The sequence below is a fragment of the Macaca mulatta genome, chromosome 4, assembly GCF_049350105.2.
Source record: "Macaca mulatta isolate MMU2019108-1 chromosome 4, T2T-MMU8v2.0, whole genome shotgun sequence".
In the NCBI taxonomy this organism is placed as follows: domain Eukaryota; kingdom Metazoa; phylum Chordata; class Mammalia; order Primates; family Cercopithecidae; genus Macaca; species Macaca mulatta.
The window spans coordinates 170822154-170844941 of NC_133409.1; the positions used below are offsets into that span (position 1 = coordinate 170822154).

Consider the following 22788-nt stretch of genomic DNA (forward strand, 5'->3'; position numbering starts at 1 on the left):
TGCCTTCTAAGCTCAGATCTTCAATTTTTTTTCATGCCACTTCAACTTCTTTATGCAATCTCAAACTCTTTCTCAGAGGTATGAAATAAACTCCCCCAACTCCCTTAGTTTAACAGATGAGAAAACTCACGATCAAGGAAATTGAATCATTTGCTCAAGATTAAATACTGGCCAAGTTCAGACCAAGCACCTTGTCAACGTCGGCAAACCTTCACAATTTTCTTGAAAGTCACACACTGAGAAACAGTTTACTCGATAAAGTAAACTTTATAAACAATTCCCCAAAGACATTGGACTGTGCCTTAAAGAGAAAAATGAGGATCAATGAGGACGGAGACTTTGCCCAGGACATTGATCACGCATGCCTGAAGATTGTTATTTGAAATCCTTCTGATGTGTCACTGTTAGGACAACAGTGATCACTACAAGCTAATATTTGTTAAATGCCAAGAATTCCTTCAGACACTATTAGAAAAGGGTAATGAAGATTCTCGAGGGCTGATCAAGCTCTTAGAGAATTCAGTTAGTAGTGACCAGTTGCAATACTGCAGTTGCAATACTGTGCTCTCCAGTGATTAGACAAGGCCAGCCAAGGCAAAGTGGAGAGGAAGTGGTGCTTTGTGGCAGATGACCTAGAATCAGTACCTGGTGTCTCTACCTCCATGGGCATATGGCCAGTCCTAGGCTATCACGAAGAAGCAATGGTACTCAATGTTCCTTAAAAAACAAACTCCTTAATGTGAGAAAATAAAAAGCCATTGGAAACCTCTACTTGCTCTGAGCAGGCCATTTTCTAAACGCAACTCTGGTGTGTAACTTTGTATAATTAGGTATGTTTTGGGGGGTTGTCTTGCCATTACTTCCTTCAGTCCATTAATACGGAGAAAGCATCTCTCACCACACCATCAGCTTAAACTGTTGAATCCTGCCTAATAGCCTGAGCCAAGTTAATGGATGAAGTCCCTGGAGAGTTTTCAGGTGAAGGGGAAGCAGGAGGCTGCTACCCAAGAGAAGACAGAGGTATTAAAGCTGCTTTTTTGTTTTGTGTTTTTACCTCAATGCAATGTAAAATCAACATTTAAGAGATAGGTAAAATTATTTCTATAATTAGCTCAGACTGTAATATCCTTTTAATTGTCACTTTTCTACAAAACCATCTTTAACCATTTGCCTTTATAATTCTTAATCACTTTGGCCCACTCCTTAGAAATTTCAGTAATGATTCAAAATCAGTACAGTAAGGAAAAAAAATATTTATTTTCTAAAGTCATTACCTTGACAGGCAAAACAAAGCATGTTCTCAATTTCATTTAGAAATACATATTTTAAAAATACATAGACCAATATGGCCTGCCCAAACAGATATTTAACATGGTAAATATAAGGAATAAATTGTTTGAATATAAATATCTATAAAAAAATAAGTACGTCAAAATTCAATCCAACCTCTTTCATTAGCCGGTTATATAAAGGAAAATAATTTTACTGCTTTAAAGCATAACAAACACTTACTTTTCAATATATTTCATAAACCACCCTATGCCATTGTGTCTCCAAAAATCAAGGATAGGGAATCTCCTGATTTAATGATCTTTTTTTTTCTTATGGATCAGAGCTAGTAGATTACCATGAAAATATTATATCTACTGCTGACACATTAGACCAGACTTCTACGAGGCTAGGATTTAGTATGGGGGATGGAGAAAGGGGAAGCAGGGGTGGGAAGAGTTTGGGGAGGCAATAATTAAATGTGGGAATACTTCTGCCAGAGTGCAATATAGGTGAGGTAGACTCATATTCTTGAAACATATCCTGATTTACGGCAGTAACAGTTTCATTCAGTTTTGCGTTTTACAAATTTAAACAAAAGTCTTTTTTTTTTCTTTTTACTTGCATGTTTGTCTTTTGAGTATGTTTTCAATTTGTGCATTCCTTAGAAAATCTTTGCGTGGACTTTGGAGTTTCTCCCTGAAATGTGCCAGGCGCCTGAGTCAGACACAAACACTCCCTTAGGACCTTCGTCAGAAACTCCACCCTGGTGTGGAATCTCCTTCCTCTTTCTGGAGGATGCCACCCGAATTCGAATGTCACTGTGCATTTCTGCTTTCTGAGAGGTCCATTGTCATCCCCAGATGAAAGAAGAGACCAAAGCAGTTACCACCGATGCAAGCCAATGAAGACAGTTTGGGGGAACTCCTTAACCTTTCTTGGAATGTTTTGAACAAGGACGCTGGTCCTTTGCCAGTCAGGAACAAGCAGAGAGGATGCTCCTGCTCTGATCCCAGCCAGGGTGGAGAGTGCAGAGTCGGCCACAGGGCTCTCCGTGGAGGCTATGGCTTCAGACAGGCCCCGAAGGTCTGTCACCAATGTGCTCGGTTGTGGGTCACATAATGCTCTCTGGAGGGCTTGGCTTTCAGCCTGGGATCATGAAAAGATGATTTGACACTGTTTCTCATGGTCTCCGTCCTAATAAAGCAAGATAAGAGAAAACAAATGTTATCTTTAAAAAATCACCCTTTGGCAAGATAAACATCTAAAATCAGAATCTGGCACAAACAAAATCTGAATCTGGCTGTGAACTTTCACCACCCACCGCAACTCTTTGATAAAACCTCAAGTGATATCTATTACCATTGTAAAAATAAAGCTGGCCCCTATGCTTAGAATGGGAGAGAGGGGTCATATGGTCAAGTCTAAGGGGAATTGGGCAGTAAATACAAGTTTTAAATAAACTAGAGGTGTTCTGGTTTCTTCTGTAGCCCCAACCCAACCTTCACCACAATGCAACCCTGCCTTGAGGAACTCAGCTAGGTTTTGAATAGTTATGGCCATCTTAATAAATTGACAGTGATTTAGTTGAGAAGAGAGAAAAAGAAAAAAGAAAAGAGGCATACAGTAGGCCCAGAGCAAATACTTTATGGCAATTATTTTTAAATATATATATACATATATTTGCAGGCCTAATGTTTTCTTTTTACAGGAGAAGTACAGAGGGAAGAACTGTAATGTTGATTTAATAGTTGGCATAATAAAAACTCATACAAAATTCCACGTTCGTTCAGAAACTGATCTCGTGGGGAGCATTACTGGCCTTCAACCATAAGCATGGAAACTCTCATGGCAGGTATGAAGAAACCGATAGCTGAGGCTGCCCCACGAATCAGTAATAAACTTATAACTCAGAAGTAGTTCATGACTGCCTGCCCTGAGCTCAGAACACTTTAATCACAGGACTTCTTGCCACTGGATTTCTAGAAAAGTTTCCATAGACCATGACAGAGAAAAGCAGAACATGTGATAGATCAGAGAGTGGGTTTCCTCCTTCGAGCTTGTGAGTTCCAAAAAGTTTGGGATTTGGAAGCATTATCACCAAAGAGCAGCTCAGAGCAACTCTATGATGTTGCCAAATCCAGATCCCTTCTCCGTCCCAGCGCATGACTGACCAGGAAAAGAGAGAGCTTTTTGGAATGACATTGGCTCTGCACCAAATACATTTCCCTATTAAAAAAAAAAAAGAGATCATAAACCTGAAAAACAGCATGTTCTAAATTCTACCAACCCTACCTAATGACTTTATTTTTCCTTTGACCATCTGAATAACTGCTACTTGTTGAAGAATTTTATTATCCATGACATTTTGATTCTTTTTCTAAATGTCCTCTCCCCAAAATGATTTTTGATTTCTCAGGGAAAGTGGCAAATGCATTGACTCAGAGAGGTAAAGGCTATATATAACCAAATGACAAAGGTATCTCTGGATATATTTTGGTTGGGAAATCTACCTGTAGATGAAAAGGTATGTGATAAAAGTACAGAGGACATCAGTTTGCATTCCAGAGCTTCATGGAAATATTTAAGAGGGATTCTTTTGCTCTTTTTAATCTGTAGGATGCGTAGATCTCCTCTGTTATTGTTTTCTAAGTCTTTCCCCTGCCCAGGTAAGAAGGGCTGGAGGAACAGAACAGGCCACTGGCATCACTGACCAGGGCTAGTTGCTCTTGTGAACCTCTTACCTAATTTTTCTTCCTTCCCTCTTACCTGGTTTGTCTTAGGTGTTCTTCTGAACTTCCGATTTTTCTTCCTCTCACTAACTGCTGATAAATACACTTTTTCCCAAGCTTGGGACAGTCTTTTCCTTTCTTATGGTTATTCCAACCTTTCTCCATAGTGTCTTTGGCCCTGTTAAAATACACAAGGAAAAACATTTCAGTAATCTTACCTTCGGCTTTACCCTGACTTTCAATGTCTCTGCTACTCTCTCTAAAACAGGAAGGCAGCACCATGACAGGAAGGAGGTCATGAGGCTGTTAAACTGATTGAAAAAGCAAAGGTGTTTCTGCTCACCTGAGTTCTTTTCCTGCTTGGCAAAAATTCCAGCACTTCTTGTCTTTTTGGCTAGCACATTGGCATCTATTCTCACGGTCTGTTGCCTTTGTGGGAAGTAAATTCTCCAAGGCTCGTTTGGACCTAGGGCTTCCCAGTCCATATGGAACAACGTGCCTATTATCCAAAGAGAGAAAGAAACTATATTAGCATAATTAATAGTCTTTAAAATGACGTATGGGCACACCCATTCAACTGGGCAGGCAAGGAGCTCATCACATAGCACTTGGGAGCGTCATTTCAGAGGGTAAAGTGTAACAACAGCCAGGAACACCTGTGCATCAATGGCCCTGACTGTTATGTATCCAGGCAGGAGAAAACAAGTTTTTCTAATTCAGTGGAATTCCATTTCAGCTCTTCACAAAGTTCAGTTTCTTCTTGACACAAGCAACATTGCTTTTTTGTCAACAATTAGGACATCTCTGCTTGGCATCTGCTTTATATTTTCTTCCTTTTCTAATGGTCTATTTAGTTAACAACTATTTGTGGGTATGCAGTGGGAAGAGGTTTCAATGCAAAACCATGAGTCACAGGATTTTTAAAACCTATTTTCAATTCCAACCATGTAGGATACATGTAGGCTAAAAGTGCCACCAGCCCCCCACCGCCCCCAGTGGTTGGGGGAGGAGGAGGCACATGTACACACATTTCTCCTGCCAGTCAGTGATATCATACGGTTGTGGAAGCACTCATTGTCAGAGCGTTCTCCAGTCATTTCCAATGTGTCTATTTTCATTCTCATCTAAGAAATAAAGTCCTCCCTTTGGAAGTATCACCTTAGTAATTATTAGGCTCCTTGTGGTGTTTGGCTTGGTTTGACATTGTTTGGATTTTTGTCCTCCTTTGCCATAACGGGACATTGTATGCACAGTAAATGTGTGCTTGTTTATGACTGCTTCTGATAGACGATGAACTAGTGTCCCGGGCAGAAGGGGAAAAACTGCTTTTCTTCTCTGTAGGTGAAAGAGAAGCCTATGGATAGTATTTCCATTAAGGTTCTGAAATGGGCATTTCTAAAGGGAAAACATAGCAGCAAAGGAAATCCAGGCTCCAGTTCTAGCTCTGCTACAAACTCACTCCTGCATGAATGACTTCAACACTTTGAGCCGAGGTGTTTCTATCAGTAAAATTAAGAGATTCTAACCCTCTGTATAATCCCTTCTGCCTCTCAGTCTCCACTCTCCCACGAGAAGCACAGGTTGCACTAACCCACATCTGACTTCGGCAATTTTTATCGAAACCCCATCAGATGCCACTGTGAGAGTGTCCCACTGAGGCCCTCTCACTGAAGTTCCTCATTTGAAATGTGCAGCAGCTTCCTGTTTGTCGTCAGCTCCTTCTATCTATCCCATCACGAGTAGCCTGAGCTACCGGACCTCAGAAGACCCTCTCCTTGGTTGCTAAGAACCAAGCTGTCGTTATTTTCAGGAATAGAGGGAAATTGTCCCCACTGAGGCGCTTGGATGTTGTTAGAAGGGCTACCTTCAGAGTCCCTAGAAAAGAGACTCTAAAACTGGGCTCCTGGTGAAGCCAGCACTAACGAATGACTAGGGTTACGATGCCCTCTAGAGACTTACTCAGGAGTGTTGACCCAAATGATGTCCAGGTGGCAGAAGTAGACACACTCTTTATCCATCAGGGACGAGCAGGAGCAGCGCTTGGACCGGCGGAGCCGCCAGGGTGGGCTGGGAGTGGGTTTCTCCCCGCCGTTCCCACCCACCGTGCTGAGCTCGGCGCCTAAGACCGCTGGGGAGAGAAAGAGCAGGTCAGTGCGGGATGTCTCCTCACAGGCTGAGAGACATGCTGGATCACAGGAGAGTCAGAGCTAGCAGAGCAGATAAAAGCAGATGAAGCACACAGCCTGCCATCAGCAAGAAACACAGAAAAAAGGGCTCTTTATTTTTTCCCTCCTTAACATGACTTCACCTTTTGCCTCCCCCTCATGCCCTTGGCTTATCCACCTTCAGGGAGATTATACAAATGCAGAGGAGACAAACACCTGAAAAGGGATTTCCCCCACCCCTCTTGAAGCAGGCTCAGGGAAATGCTTTGGAATGCTGTCTGTTGAAAATCTGGTTGACTTCTACAAGCAACTTGGTTGGACAGCACAGTCTGCTGAAGCTTAACATTGGCACATGACTAAAGACTAGAAATCACACTGTTATTCCTCAATTTGGGGCTACTTCCCCATTCAGGATGACCCTCTTTTTAGTGAGTACGTACCCACTTCACATCCTGTGTAGGGCACAGGGTACCCCAGATGATATAAATCTTTCAAAATTAGGTGGGGAAAATGATTGGAGAGAGAAATTAACTATACAATATTCAATTCAGGAGGGTAGCTCCATGGAAACCAGTGACCTCAGATGGAGCTGAGAAGCAGGTCAGGGGACCGAAGGAAGGTTTCGTGGGTTTTGAATTCTGAATCCCTGGGCATCAGGCTTGTGTGGGATCTGCTGCCTCCCCCTTCTCCACTACTGCCTTGCCTCTTCCTCCTGACAATTTAGCCATGCAGCTTATCTGCCCAATTTTGTACATTTCAAATGATCAGACACATTCCAGGATTTTCATTCCCTTGACATCCTTTCTCTTTAGTCAGGGTCACGAAAAGACAAAAAAAGTGCACTGACCCTAAAAACGGGGGGACCGGGGCAGATGCACATGTACTGCCTAAATCCTTAAGCAGCCAAGAATTATCCTAGCTCGCCTCCCAGGACAGGTGAATAAAACTGAAAAGAGAGCTCACACTGTTCTGGGTGCCAAAAACCTGCCAAAAGAAACCTAAAGTCAATGATGACAAATTTTAAAGAAAACATCTGTTTCACCCAGAAACCGCCTGCGGGGGGTTGGCGGGGGCTGTCGTTAGTCAACAGACTTCTGTTCTGCAGGTGATTTTACTGCACACATATTGCTTGAACGACTTGGATAAAATTCCTTGGCTTCAAACTGGAATTCTTAAATATTTTACAAATTAACACACTATTAAAATAGTGCTTAAATAAGATTTAAGTTCTTATATGTCCCGTATACCTGTATAAACACATATATTACAAACATACATTTGATTAAATTGTGTATGTCCATACTCTTCTTATTTTTTAAAAGCCAAGGAAACACATAATGGAATAATAATACTAAAACAATAAGTTATTTTAATGCCATGTTATAGTCAATTGTATCTAATTGTTTTCAATAGAGGATTTTTACATTTTTCACTAGAAGACTTAAGTAGCTTTCAGCAATAATTCTCAGACACTTGCTCTCTAAGCTGCAGTCATAAAAAGAATGGGGAAAAATAGAAGCAAGAAAGGCATGAAGGTGAATAAGAACACATTAACTTGTAATTCCGAGACTCACAAGTCAACGAGCGTGCCTACCTGTTTCTGGAGCTCCTTGGAAAGCCACAAACAGCAGAGAGAAAATCATGGGCAAATAATCCATTCTGAAAAAAAAAGGATAAAAAAACCTCCCGTTCAAACTGAACCCAAAGGAAAAAGAAGAAAAACAGCTTCAGTTCCCTCAAAGCGCTGCGGGTTCCTCAGATCTCTAAGCGATCCTTCAGCCCAAGTGCCCTTTAACGGGGAGAAAAGGCAGTGCCTGCCAGGAGAGAAGGCAGCGGAGCGTCTGCAGGGGCACGCGGCGGCGGTGGCGAGCAGGGACTGCAGGAGGCGCAGGACCCGTTCGCCTGGCGCAGATGCAGAGGCGCGTCTGACTTGGACAGCTCTCCGCCGCCTTTTTATATTGAACCCCTATTAGAGTGGGGGTAAACAGCTCCGACTTTATTCCAGCCCCAGACAATGTTATTGTGTTATTAGTCACCAACAGGCAACGTGCAGCCGGAGATAAGGCCAGGCCCGAAAGGAAATCACTGCTAACTTCAGAGGCAGACGCCCGCCGTCTGACAATTCGGGGGCAGGGCTAAGAAAAAGAAAATACCCATTAGAGACCTTTGCTAAACCTGCCCGTGCAGTGCTGGAGTCTGCTTCCCCTTTGCAGGCTGCCAGCCCCAGAGTTCAAGAATCAGAAGAGGGGACTCCAGAAAAAAAGTCATAGCATTGGTATGAAAAGTATGAGCCACAGTTTAAATAGATTGTATTGTTGTGTGCGGGGAATTTTTTTTTAATTGTTGTTCGCTTCATTTTCCTTTTATGTCTCTCCGATTCTAGTCTCAGTCGAACAAGGGAATGCTGTCCCTCGTCACTCCCCCACTACGGGGGGTCAGACTATTTTGGCAGATCAACGTGCTTTTCTCTTCAAGCCCCTTCCTGCGGGTCTTTTTTGCTAAAGTTCTTTGCGTCTATCGGAGAAAGATCCGTGAGGGACTGGCAAGAAAGGGAGCTCTAAAAAAAAAAATCAGAGCTCATTTAGGCACATACCCAACCTTTTCCCTATCACTGATCAGAAGCCCCCATAAGTTCTTTTGTGTGTCCACACTTCCCCTGCGAAGGAGGCTGATAAACTGATTGAAAAGCAAAGGTGTTTTTCATACAGAACTTAAATCTTAAGATTGGTCGGTGCCACCAATCTTAAGACATGGCGGGAGAAGAACACCAGGGGGAGATGAAGAGCTGCAGGGGCTGATGTTTTACTAGGACAAAAAGGAAAAGCCTTCTAAATGGCAGAAGAAAACGCAACCTGGCTTGGGGGCCGAGGAGGGTCAAGGAATGGTGCCTAACATAGGAAGGAGGAATGAACCTCAGAATATTCCATTTACTCCCCGCACAAGCGGGGACAGCTTTTCTGGGACTTTTTTTTTTTTTTTTTTTTTTTTTGGTGGGGGGCAGGGTCTTCATTTAGGGCAAAAAAGGTGTTCTTGGACAAGATTAAGTGAATATGCAAGGAGGGTGGTATTGAGAAGGAAATGCCATTCGAACAAGGAATCACATAATACTTCATATTTAATAATGTGTTTACACTTTCAAAACAATTTCCTGTCTATCTAACCTTGAAACCGCCCCCCTCCCCCCGAAGTATGCAGAGGACAGTTACTCTACAGGTGACATCATGCCTTAATAAAGAAAGCAAAACATGCATGGAACACATTGGCTTTTTCCACTAGTCCCATTTTTCAGGTGAGACAACTGAGCACCCAGAATTTTTGTTTGTTCTTCACCAAAGTGCTCACAGTGACCCAATAAGACCTATGGGATAAATTTACAGTCTCTTCCCAGGGGATGCCATCAAATACACACTTTGTCCATCTCCTCTTTTTTACTCCAGGTTTTCTGGGGATGGAGGGTGGAATTCAAGCATGGATGAATTTCCAAGATTGGCACAACACACATGCTGGGAAACCTTTTCTCCCTCCTCCTTCTAAAATCAAAAGGACAGTTTTTATCCCAACAGCAAAGCCGTGGGTTTGGACACACTCAGACCCCCAGACCTCCCTCGAAGTCACAGTTGGGGGAACAGGGACAGTGGCAGCGACAGGTCCATAATGACATGCATCCCCTAAAAGAACCACTGAAGCAAGAGTTGGAGATGGGAGAGAGAGAGGCAAGAACTCTCCCTCCCACACCCACACCCACACCCACACCCAAAGATGCCTCCACCCTATCCCCAGGGCCTCTACCTGGGCCCCTGGCCTCCGTGGTGCGCTTACCTCAGCCTAGCCCCGGGGCCCAGGGAGGCCACAGTTCCCCGAGGACAGGCGGCACCGAGCCGGAAGCCAGCGCTGCCGCCTGTGCCAGGCAGGGGTGCCCTGACCTCCCTCTCTGAAGCCGACCTTGGGAGAGGAGAGGAGAGCTGATGTCACATTCACAGGATCCAAGCGGCACCTCCCCCACAACCCCCACACACACACCCGCGGAAGAAAGGTGGCCTGGGAAATATGTCTTGCCAGGGATTCTCCCCAACCTTTTTTTGTAACCTTTTGGCAACTTTGACCAAACACTGACAACAGTCAGGACCAACCTGTCCTCAAGGCCCCTACCTGCAAACCACCGCCCATGCCCTCCAGGTCCAGCCTGGGTTCTCCTTCAGCTGGGGTCCCGTCTTCCGCCCCACTCCAGGCCACCCCACCTTGCTGAGGCTGCCCCTGCAGGTTCCAGCAACGCCCAGCCTTCAGGTGGAGAAGTGGAGCAAAATGAAACTGCCCACGCGCCTCCAACAGCACTCCCGCCCCATCTGTGTCATCCCGTGAATATGAATTGGAAACACAAAACGTGGCCAGCCATCGCCCACACCTGGCCCTTCTTGAGCTTGGAGAAAGTGAAGTAAATGGTAAGGAAGAATGTAGGATTTCAGACCTGGAAGGGCCCCACCGTGCCAAATATAATGTTGCCCCTGTCTCTTTGAATCCTGAATTTCCAAGATGTGTGCCTGCGTGCATGTGTGTGTGTGTGTGTGTGTGTGTGTGTGTGTGTGTGTGTGTATCAGAGAAAGAGAGAGAGAGAGAGGGTATTTCTATGTCTTTTTCTTTGTGTGTCAGGGGTGAGGGGATGGCACCTGCCTTCTCTGTCCATCTCTCCAGTTCTCCTTCTGGCAGCGGCTCCCTTTTCCTCCTGTAGGGGCAGAGGGAAGCCCCATTCGAGCCTACAGAAGGCAGCTAGGGCATTGCCAGGCAGCCTCCCAGCAAGACATTTTCCCAAGAATCAAGAAGTAAGTGGGGAAGGAGAACCCCAACAAACCAGTTTTACAAGCTCAATGCCTCCACCCCTCCTCCACTTAAGGCACTGCTAGATAGAGATGTGGGGAGAAGAAGGAGAGGTTAAAAGAGCTGGACAGGCCGGGCGCGGTGGCTCACGCCTGTAATCCCAGCACTTTGGGAGGCCAAGGCGGGCGGATCACAAGGTCAGGAGATCGAGACCATCCTGGCTAACACGGTGAAACCCCATCTCTACTAAAAATACAAAAAATTAGCTTGGCGTGGTGGTGGGCGTCTGTAGTACCAGCTACTTGGGAGGCTGAGGCAGGAGAATGGCGTGAACCCGGGAGGCGGAGTTTGCAGTGAGCCGAGATCAGCCACTGCACTCCAGCCTGGGGGACAGAGCGAGACTCCGTCTCAAAAAAAAAAAAAAAAAAAAAAAACCCAGCTGGACAAAGGAGTGAATATGGAGGATACCTTCATAGCCCCACCCACCCCTCAGAGGACTGCATGGGGAAACGCTCCTTTCAACCACAGTCATTCTCAGAGAGGGAAGGGAAGGAAGGGACAGATGTAAAGAGGAGGATTTTTTTCCCCAACAGAAAGTTTGCTGTGGTTGTTCTTGCCTTTATTATTATTATTATTTATTTTTTCTTTTTTTACAGTGTCTCACTCTGTCTCCGAGGCTGGAGTGCAGTGGTGCAGTTACAGCTTACTGCAGCCTCAACCTCCTGGGCTCAAGTGACACTCCCACTTCAGCTTCCCGAGTAGCTGGGGCAACAGGCTCAAGCCACCATGCCCAGATAAGTTTTAATTTTTTTTTTTTTTTTTTTTTGTAGATGTAAGGATCTCACTCTGTTGCCTAGGCTGGTCTTGAAATCCTGACCTCAAGCAGTCCTCTTACCTTGGCTTCCCACAGTGCTGGGATTACAGGCGTGAGCCACCACTCCTGGCCTATTCTCGCTTTTGAGGCTACACTTGAATGCTGGAAATTATTTGATAAAACTATTTTTTATGTATTTCTTTCTGTATCTCTGTATTAATAGATATCTATAAATAAAACATGCTGAGCCCCCAATACAGATACTACACAGTAGCAAAGTGTACTGTTTTTAGCACTCTCCAGCTTTCCTTTCTCAACTTTTGCGTAATAAAATTTGTAGCTTTGCCAAGCCAATAAATTTGGTACAAGATGTTGCATTTAGCTCAGCAAAGCTAACAGTCGTTAAGTTGCTTGAAAATCACACAAAGAATGAGGAAGTATTTTATCCTAGGCAAAGTGAAGCTATCCACACCACTAGACCTGGTTCAGTCTTGGGTTGGTAACTATTGTACATTTCTACTTTACGTAGCACTTTTGTGAAAAATCATGTACTATAGTTATTAGGCCTGTGACACATAGCACATCTCCAGGAGCTATGAGCAAACATCGTTTCTCCCTATAGTCCAAAAAATAATGGTTTATTTAGCACAGGAAATATGATGGTCAATGTAAATTCATTCCGTACATTTTAAAAACATACAACATATGCGTCTCTATTTCCTGGACACTCATCCAGAGGATAATAATAGATAGCAAGTGCTTGTTTAAAAGAGTATTTCCAATTCTCTAACCTGGCATTTCCCAAAGCTCAGTCATTCATTAAACTGTTTCACAATTTTTACCATATTTGGGTGCCACCTGTATATTTTTACTTATATTTTCCTTTTAACTAACTTGTTTCTATTACATGAATAATTTTAAGAAAATTTTATATCATTACTATCTTAAGCAATAATGTACATGAAATTGTGGTTGGTATGGTTAAATAATCTGTATGAAATCATGGTTGGTATGGTTAAAACATCTACATGAAATCATAGTTTAATACATGCTAAACATTTAATCATTATACATTCATTAAGCTATTAAAATAAAACTGTTTGGCTGGGCACGGTGGCTCACACCTGTAATCTCAAGGCTGAGGCAGGTGGATCAGCTGAGGTCAGGAGTTCGAGACCACCCTGACCAACATGGAGAAACCCCATCGCTACTAAAAATACAAAATTAGCCAAGCGTGGTGGTGCTTGCCTGTAATCCCAGCTACTCAGGAGGTCGAGGCAGGAGAATCATTGAACCCGGGAGGCGGAGGTTGTGGTGAGCTGAGACTGTGCCACTGCACTTCCAGCCTGGGCAACAAGAGTGAAACTGCATCTAAATAAAATAAAATAAAATAAAATCGTTCATACGTGTATCTTATATGCCCACACAGGCACGCTCACCACTCTTGGGGAACACGCTCACCACAGTTCCATCAACTGCAATATCTTATACCTTCTTCTTTAAGAATTAAGCCCTGTTTCAATTCCTGTCTCTGACCTTTACTTTCAAGATAACTTTCAAATATTCCACACTGAAACACTCCTACAGATGCATCTCAAAAAAAAAACACATGTTCTGGCATCCAGAATCTAGAAAAACAAAGAGTTCACATCCCAAAAAGTTTTTAATGGATACCTCCCCTTGGCTTCTTGCTCCAGTGTTGCAGTAGTTATCTTTTATCTCCATTCCCACTCTCTATTTAAATCTCCTCTCTGAGTGCCACTGACACACATGCATGCACATATCTGAACCTACAAATTTGACTAAGAGACAATAATGATATGATTACGTATGAATAATTCATGATTAATAATTATATTAGGATATTAGTATTTGTTAATAATAATTATTATTAATATTAGAATATTTCATACATCTCAGAAAAATGTGACAGCCAGTGGCTGCCTCCTCATCTTTTAAGTGTTCATTCTATGTCATGAGTGACATCTGAAACTAAAGGGACTCTGATGCAGGGAAAGACCACTGGAGGGTGAGGGGAGTTGAGTCAAGTCACTTCATTAAGTCTAATTTGTGGAGTCATTTTAAACAAGCTTTCCATGTGTCTGAATGAGATGGTAAAAGGAACTAATTCTGGAGAGCAGGTACCTCCAGAAATATGGCAGCAACCTTCATGGTTTCTCCCTTTCTTTCTTTCTTTCTTTCTTTCTTTCTTTCTTTCTTTCTTTCTTTCTTTCTTTCTTTCTTTCTTTCTTTTTCTTTCTTTCTTTCTTTCTTTCTTTCTTTTCTTTTCTTTCTTTCTTTTTCTTTCTTTCTTTCTTTCTTTACTTCTTTCTTTCTTTCTCCTTCCTTCCTTCCTCCCTCCCTCCCTTTCTCTTTCTTTCTTTCTCTTTCTCCTTTCTTTCTCTTTCTTTCTTTCTTTCTTTCTTTCTTTCTTTCTTTCTTTCTTTCTTTCTTTCTTTCTTTCTTTCTTTCTTTCTTTCTTTCTTTCTTTCTTTCTTTCTCTTTCTCCTTCCTTCCTTCCTTCCTTCCTTCCTTCCTTCCTTCCTTCCTAGACAATTTCTCACTCTGTCACCCAGGCTGGAGTGCGATCACGGCTCACTGCAACCTGGACCTCCTGGGCTCAAGCAATCCTTCCACCTCAGCCTCTTGAGTAGCTGGGAATATTATGCATTTCTTTTTTGTTTTTTAGAAGTTTCTTTGGCACATCAAATTTAGCGGCAAAAAAATTAAGCAAAATAACTTCAATCATTCTCAACTTTTGTATAATAAATGGTCTTTGGTGTCCTACTAAAATTCAGAGAGCTATCCTAAAATAACAGTGAGAAATTGATTCATTTGAAATTCATTTTCATGTAAGAAATCTGGATTCAGAAAACTCTCTTTACTCCATTTCTCTAGTGTGATGTGCATCCATGTTTATCGAGCCACCGCTAGGTGTCAAAAGGAATTCTAGGTACATTATGTGTTCCAATGTGAAGGTAGCATGGATTTTATATTCACAAGTCAATAGACTGATGGAGGATCAATAGATACCCTTGGAGGAAAAGTAATACCAGTGGAGAAAAGAGAACAATGATTGGGGTGAGGAAGCTGAGGTTCCTACAAGGCAGCTATGAAGAAATTAGGTACAAAGCAACTTGAGAAAGACGCTGAATGGAGGTTTTAAAGGGTAGCAGGAAAGATTTTCAAAGGTAAGAGGATTTAGGAGCTGTGGCAGAGGACAGAACATGGATAAGAAGGGCCAGAGAATTTTAACAGGATGTTTTGGTTACTGGATTTGCAGTGTCAGTGAGAACACAGGTGGCTTATGATGAGGAGAAAGAGAGGATGTAGACAACGTGTGTGGTTAATATTTCCAGCATCTCTGTAATGTGCCAGTAGACTGTGGGAAGTCTATATAATTTTCACATATGATTCTCAAGTCCTAAGGATGAGTGTCCAGTCCCTAAAAGGAAAGGAAGATGCTAAAATTTGCCACAGTTCCCTTAGGAACCCCTTCCTGTACATAAGCTCCAGTGATTTTGACCATTCATGGTGTGGACTATGTCGCCATTAAAAGTTTCAGATTTTTATTTGTATTAGGAAATGATTGCATGAGTTCAAATCTCCTCCTCCACATTTTGCAAATCTCCTTTTGGACTCGGATATTTACAGAAAAAAAAAAATCCCTACAGCATTTTAGAAAAGTTCTGTGGCTTTCAACATCTCTTCTCTTTCTTCTTTCCAAGAGAAGAGATTGAATAAAAGGACAATTTGTAATTATTCTTTCCATACTCCCCCCTCAAACTCTAATTTACTAAAAGTAAATTTCTCTTCTGATAATCATGTTTTCCCAAACATGAGTATGCTGGGAAAAGGGAAAGAGTATATTTTACTGGTTGTCTTCATAGGACAAAAGTTAGATGACTTTTTAAATGGGTGTTTGGATTTATTTGAAAATGCAAATTTAATTCCACATGCTCCAAAATATATTTCACACTAAGGATTTTGTTTGATTTGGCTTTTGCACTTTTTTCCATTTGTTCTTTGATGGAAAAAAAAAACTGTTTGGGATAGTTACAAGAATAATTTTCCTGGAAATTCATGTCTTAAATTTTTTTTCTGTGAAGCTTAAAAACTTCTGCATACGTCGTGTTAGTATTGTTTAGCATTTGTTGATTACTGCTGTTTCCCTAAGTACAGATTTTATCAAGGGCAGTCAAAAGGGCATTGAAATATGTTTCTTTCTTAAACGTGACTTGCAAAAGCAAAGAATGAAGAGTAATGACATTGTGTGTCAATCTTTAATTCAGCCAGAACTCCAAATTATTACTTTATTATGTTGATTTATTTTAGAGAAACATGGGAAAAAGGAAAATGGGATCAAATGAAGGAATATGCAGTGTGTGTGCTTATAGCTCAAGATAAGGCTATTGCAAGACTTTAAGGGAAGCAGTACTGAAGACTTACTTTTAAAGAAGGAAGAGGAGGAGAGGAAGAAGAAGGAGGAGGAAGAAGAGAAAGGATCAGGCCTGGAGCCCTGGCCTCATTCTCAACCTCCCTCCTTCCTGGAGTGTGAGAGAAGCAATGAAGCCTGATTTAGACCATCTCAAAACTGCTAATGTGCATGTAAAGCACATAATCTTGCAACAAAGTGGAAAGGATCTCATGAACTGCAAAGTAGCTTGTTTAAAGGATTTTTTCCCAAACAGTTTCAAGATTAGCCTGGGAGGGCTAACATTTTCTAGATAAAGCATTTGCACAGCCTTGTTTCTTTCTGGCTGTTCTTTCTCCCCCCACATCCATTCTATTTTTGTACATTATCTGGAAGAAACTATCTTTTTGGACTAATGACCAGGTCTCTGTACCAGTGGCTTCATTTTTCCCAATTCTCTCCCATACTCCTCCCCTTTCAAGGAACATTCTACCACTTTGTTGTGACTTGGATTCAACAAAATGGGGCAAAGAGCACCTGTTTTCAACATGCAAAGAAACTCAACCAAATGCCCACCTCTCTTGTTTGACTGGTTAGCATCTTTTCCTATATGTGTAGATCTACATATTTATGTTTTTCTGCTCTCAGTGGATGACCAGAAAACATCTAGGACATCCTAATTCTAATTATGCTTTTCATTTTTAATCTAATCTATACTCACTTTATTTCTTTAAATTGAAAGTGATATGATATCAGTTCAAAACCCTAGATACAAAATGAAAGAAATAATCAATAAGTAATAAAGTCTCAGTGATTTTTTAAGGGCTTTGTTCCCTTCTAGGGAACACAGAATCTGAAAACAGCGACCACCTTTGGAAAAGCCACCATCCACTAACACAGAGGTGGGAGCAAAAATAACGTATCGGAAAAATAGAACATAACTAGGGAAAATGACAACCTTTAATTTAGCCAGAACTCCAAATTATGAGAACACCTAATTTTCAGGAAAGTAAAACTATTAATTATGACATGGTCCAAATATAGATCATCCAACTCAATAGAAACTAATGTCTACTCATTAAACAGCTCCTTGGAGATCAACTCCTCACTCAGATAGTCAAGGTACTTAGCCTCTCTCTGCCTTTCCCCACTACAAAATGAGAAAATATCATGTGCCACTTATCTCAAGATGCCTAAAGGAAAGTGTTTCGTTGAGGCTGTAGGTCACATGGTGGAGACAGTCATATCAATTGGAAAAGTTTAGTTAGTAAGATATACAGAGAGCTATGCAAAGTTTTTTTCAAATCAAGGATTCAGAAGAAAAGGAAAGAGCAAAGTATCATCAAATGCAGAACGTAAAAGAAAATGTGCAAAGGACAGAGGAAGAACTCTTTCATGTAAGTTCTATTACTGAATGTTGACTGGGGTGAAACAATATCAAAATCTAGTTTATGGCAGAGATGCTAATTTGAAGAATCAAAAAGCTGAAACACAACAGACATTGTACAGAGAGGTCTGAAAGAGGAAGAATCAGGCAGTCGGAATGTAGATATGGTTTTGGGGCTGAGCACATGAGCTCTTCCTAATTCCAGCTGAAAGTGCCAGACGTGAGCTATGAAGTGGGCAGTGGAGAAAATAATTTGTAAATATCTTAAAAAGAAAAAGAAATGATCTGAGAAAAAAAGTCATTTTCTCTTTAATTTCCTATCATTGTTTCTTTATTAGGGACTACATTTGGTTTTGTTTGTTTGTTTGTTTGTTTTTTGAGATGGAGTCTTGCTCTGTTGCCCAAGCTGGAGTGCAGTGGTGCGTTCTTGGTTCACTGCAACCTCTGCCTCCCAGATTCAAGTGATTATCCTGCCTTAGCCTCCCGAGTAGCTGGGATTACAGGTGCAGGCAACCATGTCTGGCTAATTTTTGTATTTTTAGTGGAGACAGGGTTTTGTCATGTTGGCCAGGCTGGTCTCCAACTCCTGACCTCAGGTGATCCACCCGCCTCAGCCTCCCAAAAATGCTGGGATTATAGGCTTGAATCACTGCACCCAGCCAGGGACTACATTTGTTACAGAAATTTTCTTTTGAGTTGTAGATGTAAAGCAAAGCACTAAAGATTGTGTAGAGATAAAGCAACACACTAAAATGTCTTAAGTAAGAAGGTAGAGAATGAAGAATGTTGATTTTCTAATTTATGAAAATGTGTTAGGAGAAAATAGTCAAATATTATTAAATAAAATAGTGCATATAAAAGCTTATTGTGGGGTATAAAGTTATTAACTAATAAATCTGAGTTATTATAGAATATACAGGAAGAAATTTTGTTTCTAGGCCTTATGTTTTTATATTATTAAAAAGTTACATCAAAACTGAAAAAGGCAGGCTCCTGCTGCTCATCTTCACTGAGAATATAGCTTTGAAAGAATCTTTTATTGTTTACCCATCTCCCATAGCTTAAGTATTTTTGCAATCTTCAACTCATTCTAGGAACTAGCTTTTCCTCTCTCTTATTTTGTCACAGAGCTAGTTTTTCACAGATAAATTAAAGCCATGTTTACATCTGAATTTGATTATATTCCCCTCCTTACATTATTTATGTAGGTTTTTTTTTTTTTAAAAAGAAACTCTAATAAAACTTCTCCCTGTAGTTATACCGATCTCTAGTTATCATTTTTCTTCTTCATCAAAATTGCTTTTGATTGGATTGCTTATTGTTATACTTTTGTTTTCAGTTTTAACTTCCCATTCTTCTTGGACACTTTCCCTTTCAACAATTTCTGAAGGTTTCCACTTAATTTTGACTGCACATTTTGTAATCTACTTTTGGTAATCTCTAGTATCCGTTTGCCTTCATGCTGGATTTTCCCTTTTGGACTGTTGAAAGGAATGATAAGCCACAGTTTCATTTAAGGTTCTGATAATTTTCATTTCACCAGATAGTTTTTTTCCTATTCAGTTCAAATTTTCCTAGTGGCATCTTTCTGTGAAATGAATGTGCAAGGAGGCACAGGCCTTTGGGGGACAAGAGCATGCAAAATGGTTAATAAAAAGAGATCTGTCCTCAGATACCCTGACTTAGCAAAATTTATCCTAAGCCAACTCTACCCTGATTGCTCTCTGACCCCTGACCCCATCCTGCCAGCTTCCCATGTGTGTCCTCCAGCTCCTGTCTTGGCTTAGACTTTCCTTTATCCTCCATCTCAACACTTCATCTTCTGGCTCCCAGCTCATCTCCCCTACATATCCAGCCCTTTCACCAGCTACCTAGCATGGAGTTTTCTGGTTAGCTTTAGGAGTGGGTACATTTCCTAACTTTCTCATCTCTTTTCCAGGGTCCTTGCGTCAGGGACATACCTCCCCTCTCTGCCTCTGCTACCTGTATATTGTGGGAAAAAGAACGCTGGAGTTAAAATCAAATAGGATTTACAATGGTAAATAAAAAAATACACAATTCCTATCTCCTTAGATATTTAAGGTAGTGGAAGAGACAGTCAAACAAGTAAACAAAGAAATAAATAAAAATTGACAAGTTATGCTCAGGGCTATTCAAGCAGGTTTTATGACAACAATGATTTTATGATGACTAAATTGGGAGTCCAGCAGCAAAAAGCACTGCCAGAGAAAGTTGGAGGAGGAGAGATGAAAAGATAAATTCAGGAAGAAAGGTAGTATTCCTTCAAAAAATAAGCCAAGTGCTAAACTTCATAAAGGACTCAAGTATTTGAGATAGTTTTTTGTTTTTTGTTTTTTTTTGACAGAATCTCGCTCTGTCACCCAGGTTAGAGTACAATGGCATGATCTTGGTTCACTGTAGCCTCCACCTCCAGGGTTCAAGCAATTCTCATGACTCAGCCTCCCAAGTAGCTGGAATTACAGGTGCACACCACCACGCCCAGCTAATTTTTGTATTTTTAGTAGAGACAGGGTTTCACCATGTGGACCAGGCTGGTCAGGTCTCGAACTCCTGACCTCAAGAGAGCTGCCCGCCTCAGCCTCCCAAAGTGCTGGGATTACAGGTATGAGCCACCATGCCTGGCCCAAGCTGGCTTTTGCAAGACTTTTAAATGTAGGATTTGAACAAATGGGACATGTATGGTATGTGTGGTATATGTGAAAATGATATATATAGCTCAGACTAAGAAGAAAGAGTGGCCAGACATTAGGGATTAAAGACCCTGAAGGACCCTCAGGATGGATCCCAGCAGTGTTATTGTAAGGACAAAAACCAATAGGATTATATAGCATCTTCTGAAGCTGATACAATTCAATAAAAGGAATGGAAATTATTGGCTACCTAGTGGCTTGAGGAAGGCAGAGATCTTTGAGAACTGATGAGGTTTGCTGAATTTTAATCTGGGAAGAATATTCAATAAGCTTATCTTAACAATATTGTAAATAATAAGGGTTTCCAACAAACTTTCTGAAGGTTCACTATAAGAATGAATTTTCGGAGGATAATTGGGGTTTTCTGCTTCTCCTCCTAGATACTTTTTAGCTAATTCTTACTAAAGAGAAAAGAAGAGCTATAATTTAAAGCAAGTAATTTTCTTACTCATTAAATGCTCCAATAAACGATTTCTTAGAGAAATTAAATTTACAACCAGCATTCTAAGAAGGAGACAATATGATTTTAAATTCATAACCAAGTCCCACTCCCTCATTCTTCATCAATCCAGATTATCGAGTCAAAAAATAAAAATAAAAACTACAAGCTTGTCCTACAAATGATGCCTTAATCCCAAAGGGGTTATGGAGCCATGAGAAGAACACAAGCCTTCCAGCAAATCTCAGGACTTCCAGCAAATCTCAGCTCTGCCATTCCCCAGGTTCCATTTCCTCATCCAGAATAAGCAGGCGGCAGTCCCGCCCTGGAGGCCCTTGGTGTCTATCACGCCATTGTCTTCCGGGGCCTCCTACCTCTTGCACTGGTCCAACTCAATCCTCTTTCACAGGCTGACTCCTGACATATTGAAATATACGACTCTTCCTCTGCCGATTCCTGAAATACTGGAATTTCCCAGAGTTTCGCCCTTGGCCCTTTCCTCACCCAACAGATACCTCCTGAGTAATTCCATCCATTGTTTTCGGCTGCAAGACCTTTATGAACTGACGACTCCCAAATCTATTTCTTACTAATTGTGTAACCTTGGGCAAGCTCCTTATCCTTTCTGTTTCCACTTCCTCATGTGCGAAATGTGAAAAGAGTAGTACTTACGTCATGCATTCTTGGAAGTATGAAATGAGCTCAGATATGTGAAGCGATATAGAACAGTACCTGGTGCATAGTTGGTGCTCAATAAATGTTCACTATTAATAGTTTTATCATTGTCCTCCTAGTTGCCCAAGCCAGAAATTCACAAGATATCCCTGAGGCCTGTGTCTCTTCAACCCCTCCTTCCCAATCTTTTCAATTCTATCTCCTGGTAGCATTTCCACTCATTGGATTGCTCAAACAACCTCATGCTAGGTTTCCAGCCTCCAGTGTCATTTTCTCCATAATCCATTAATCATATTGTAAGACAATGAACTTAAGTCAGTTAATTTCATAATACACTAGCTTTTTCAATAAAATGTTGCATGGGAAGAGAATTAGACCAGCATAATAATCAGGTGGTCCTGTGAATGTCTGTTTATAGCAAAGTCCCTGTTCCTTATTTCTTATCATTCTGAAGAAGCAAAACGTCCAAAAAAAGCAAACAAAAATAATCATATGTCTATATTGAAAATGCTGACAGATTTATATTTATCAATGCAAAACTCATTCTATTTTTCCCCCACTTTAAATCCTTGACCCATTAACCACAGCCATCAAAATGAATCTGAACATTTCAAAACGGCCCTGCCTCCCGGTCATAGGTATTTGAGCGGGGGCCTTGAACTTGTCCAGCTCTGCCTCTGGGAGTTTTGCATGTTTTTCCCTCTGCCTGCAGTGAAGCTGTGCCTATGTTTCTGGACTGGCGTTTTAAGACTCAAGGTGAATGTCACCTCCTTGGGGAAGTCTTCCCTAAAACCCCTCCACATACATATTTATCAAGCTTTGTCTGGCTAAGACAAAATATGGGTGCCTCTCCTAAGTCCTCCTGCATAAGTCGGTACGGATTTCTTGCATAACCCTTATTACACCCAATTATAATCACCAGTTGTTCACCTGCCTCACCTTCCAGATTGTAAATTCCTTGGCGTAAAGGAATGTACTTTATTCATCTTTGTTTTCCCAGCTTTTGCACAGTAACTTACTTTTAGAAGGTACTCAGTAAAACTTATTTTTAAATACAAATTGAACTCATAGCGTACATGGAGTTCCCAGCACAGTGCTTGCACTAAGAGTCACATCGTTCTCTTCTCTTTCTGCTACTGGAAAATGCCATTTGGATGGAAAGTCCCCTTCCTAGAAATTTCCCTGAAACTACCAACATCTTTGTGTAAACAATAAAACTCCTTGTGTGTTAGGATTCTTATTTTTTAACTTGTGTACAAATACACACGGGCACGCACACACACACACACACACACACGGTGCCCCCAAATATACAAACCAAGACCCTCTCACTCAAAGAGTGAGTCTGCAGTCTAACCAGCTAATTAAGG

The 22788-nt window shown here is 41.4% G+C and overlaps 1 protein-coding gene across 3 annotated transcripts in view; it reads right to left on the bottom strand.

Moving 5' to 3' along the window:
- Window positions 1–1233: 1233 nt before the first annotated feature.
- The window catches only part of EDN1 (endothelin 1), a 37040-nt gene continuing 15485 nt past the window's right edge, over window positions 1234–22788 (bottom strand). The window contains exons 2-7 of one of the 3 annotated variants that reach the window (XM_078001355.1): window positions 9986–10108; window positions 7761–7825; window positions 5961–6129; window positions 4345–4500; window positions 4039–4179; window positions 1234–2466 (exon numbers count right to left, since the gene is read on the bottom strand). In XM_078001355.1, the coding sequence (XP_077857481.1) occupies window positions 2361–2466; window positions 4039–4179; window positions 4345–4500; window positions 5961–6129; window positions 7761–7824 (636 nt within the window). In that variant the 5' untranslated portion in view covers window position 7825; window positions 9986–10108 and the 3' untranslated portion in view covers window positions 1234–2360. Of the gene's footprint in view, window positions 2467–4038; window positions 4180–4344; window positions 4501–5960; window positions 6130–7760; window positions 7826–9985; window positions 10120–22788 lie in introns of those variants that run through there. The other 2 variants (XM_015135571.3, XM_078001356.1) reach the window with 2 other exon arrangements.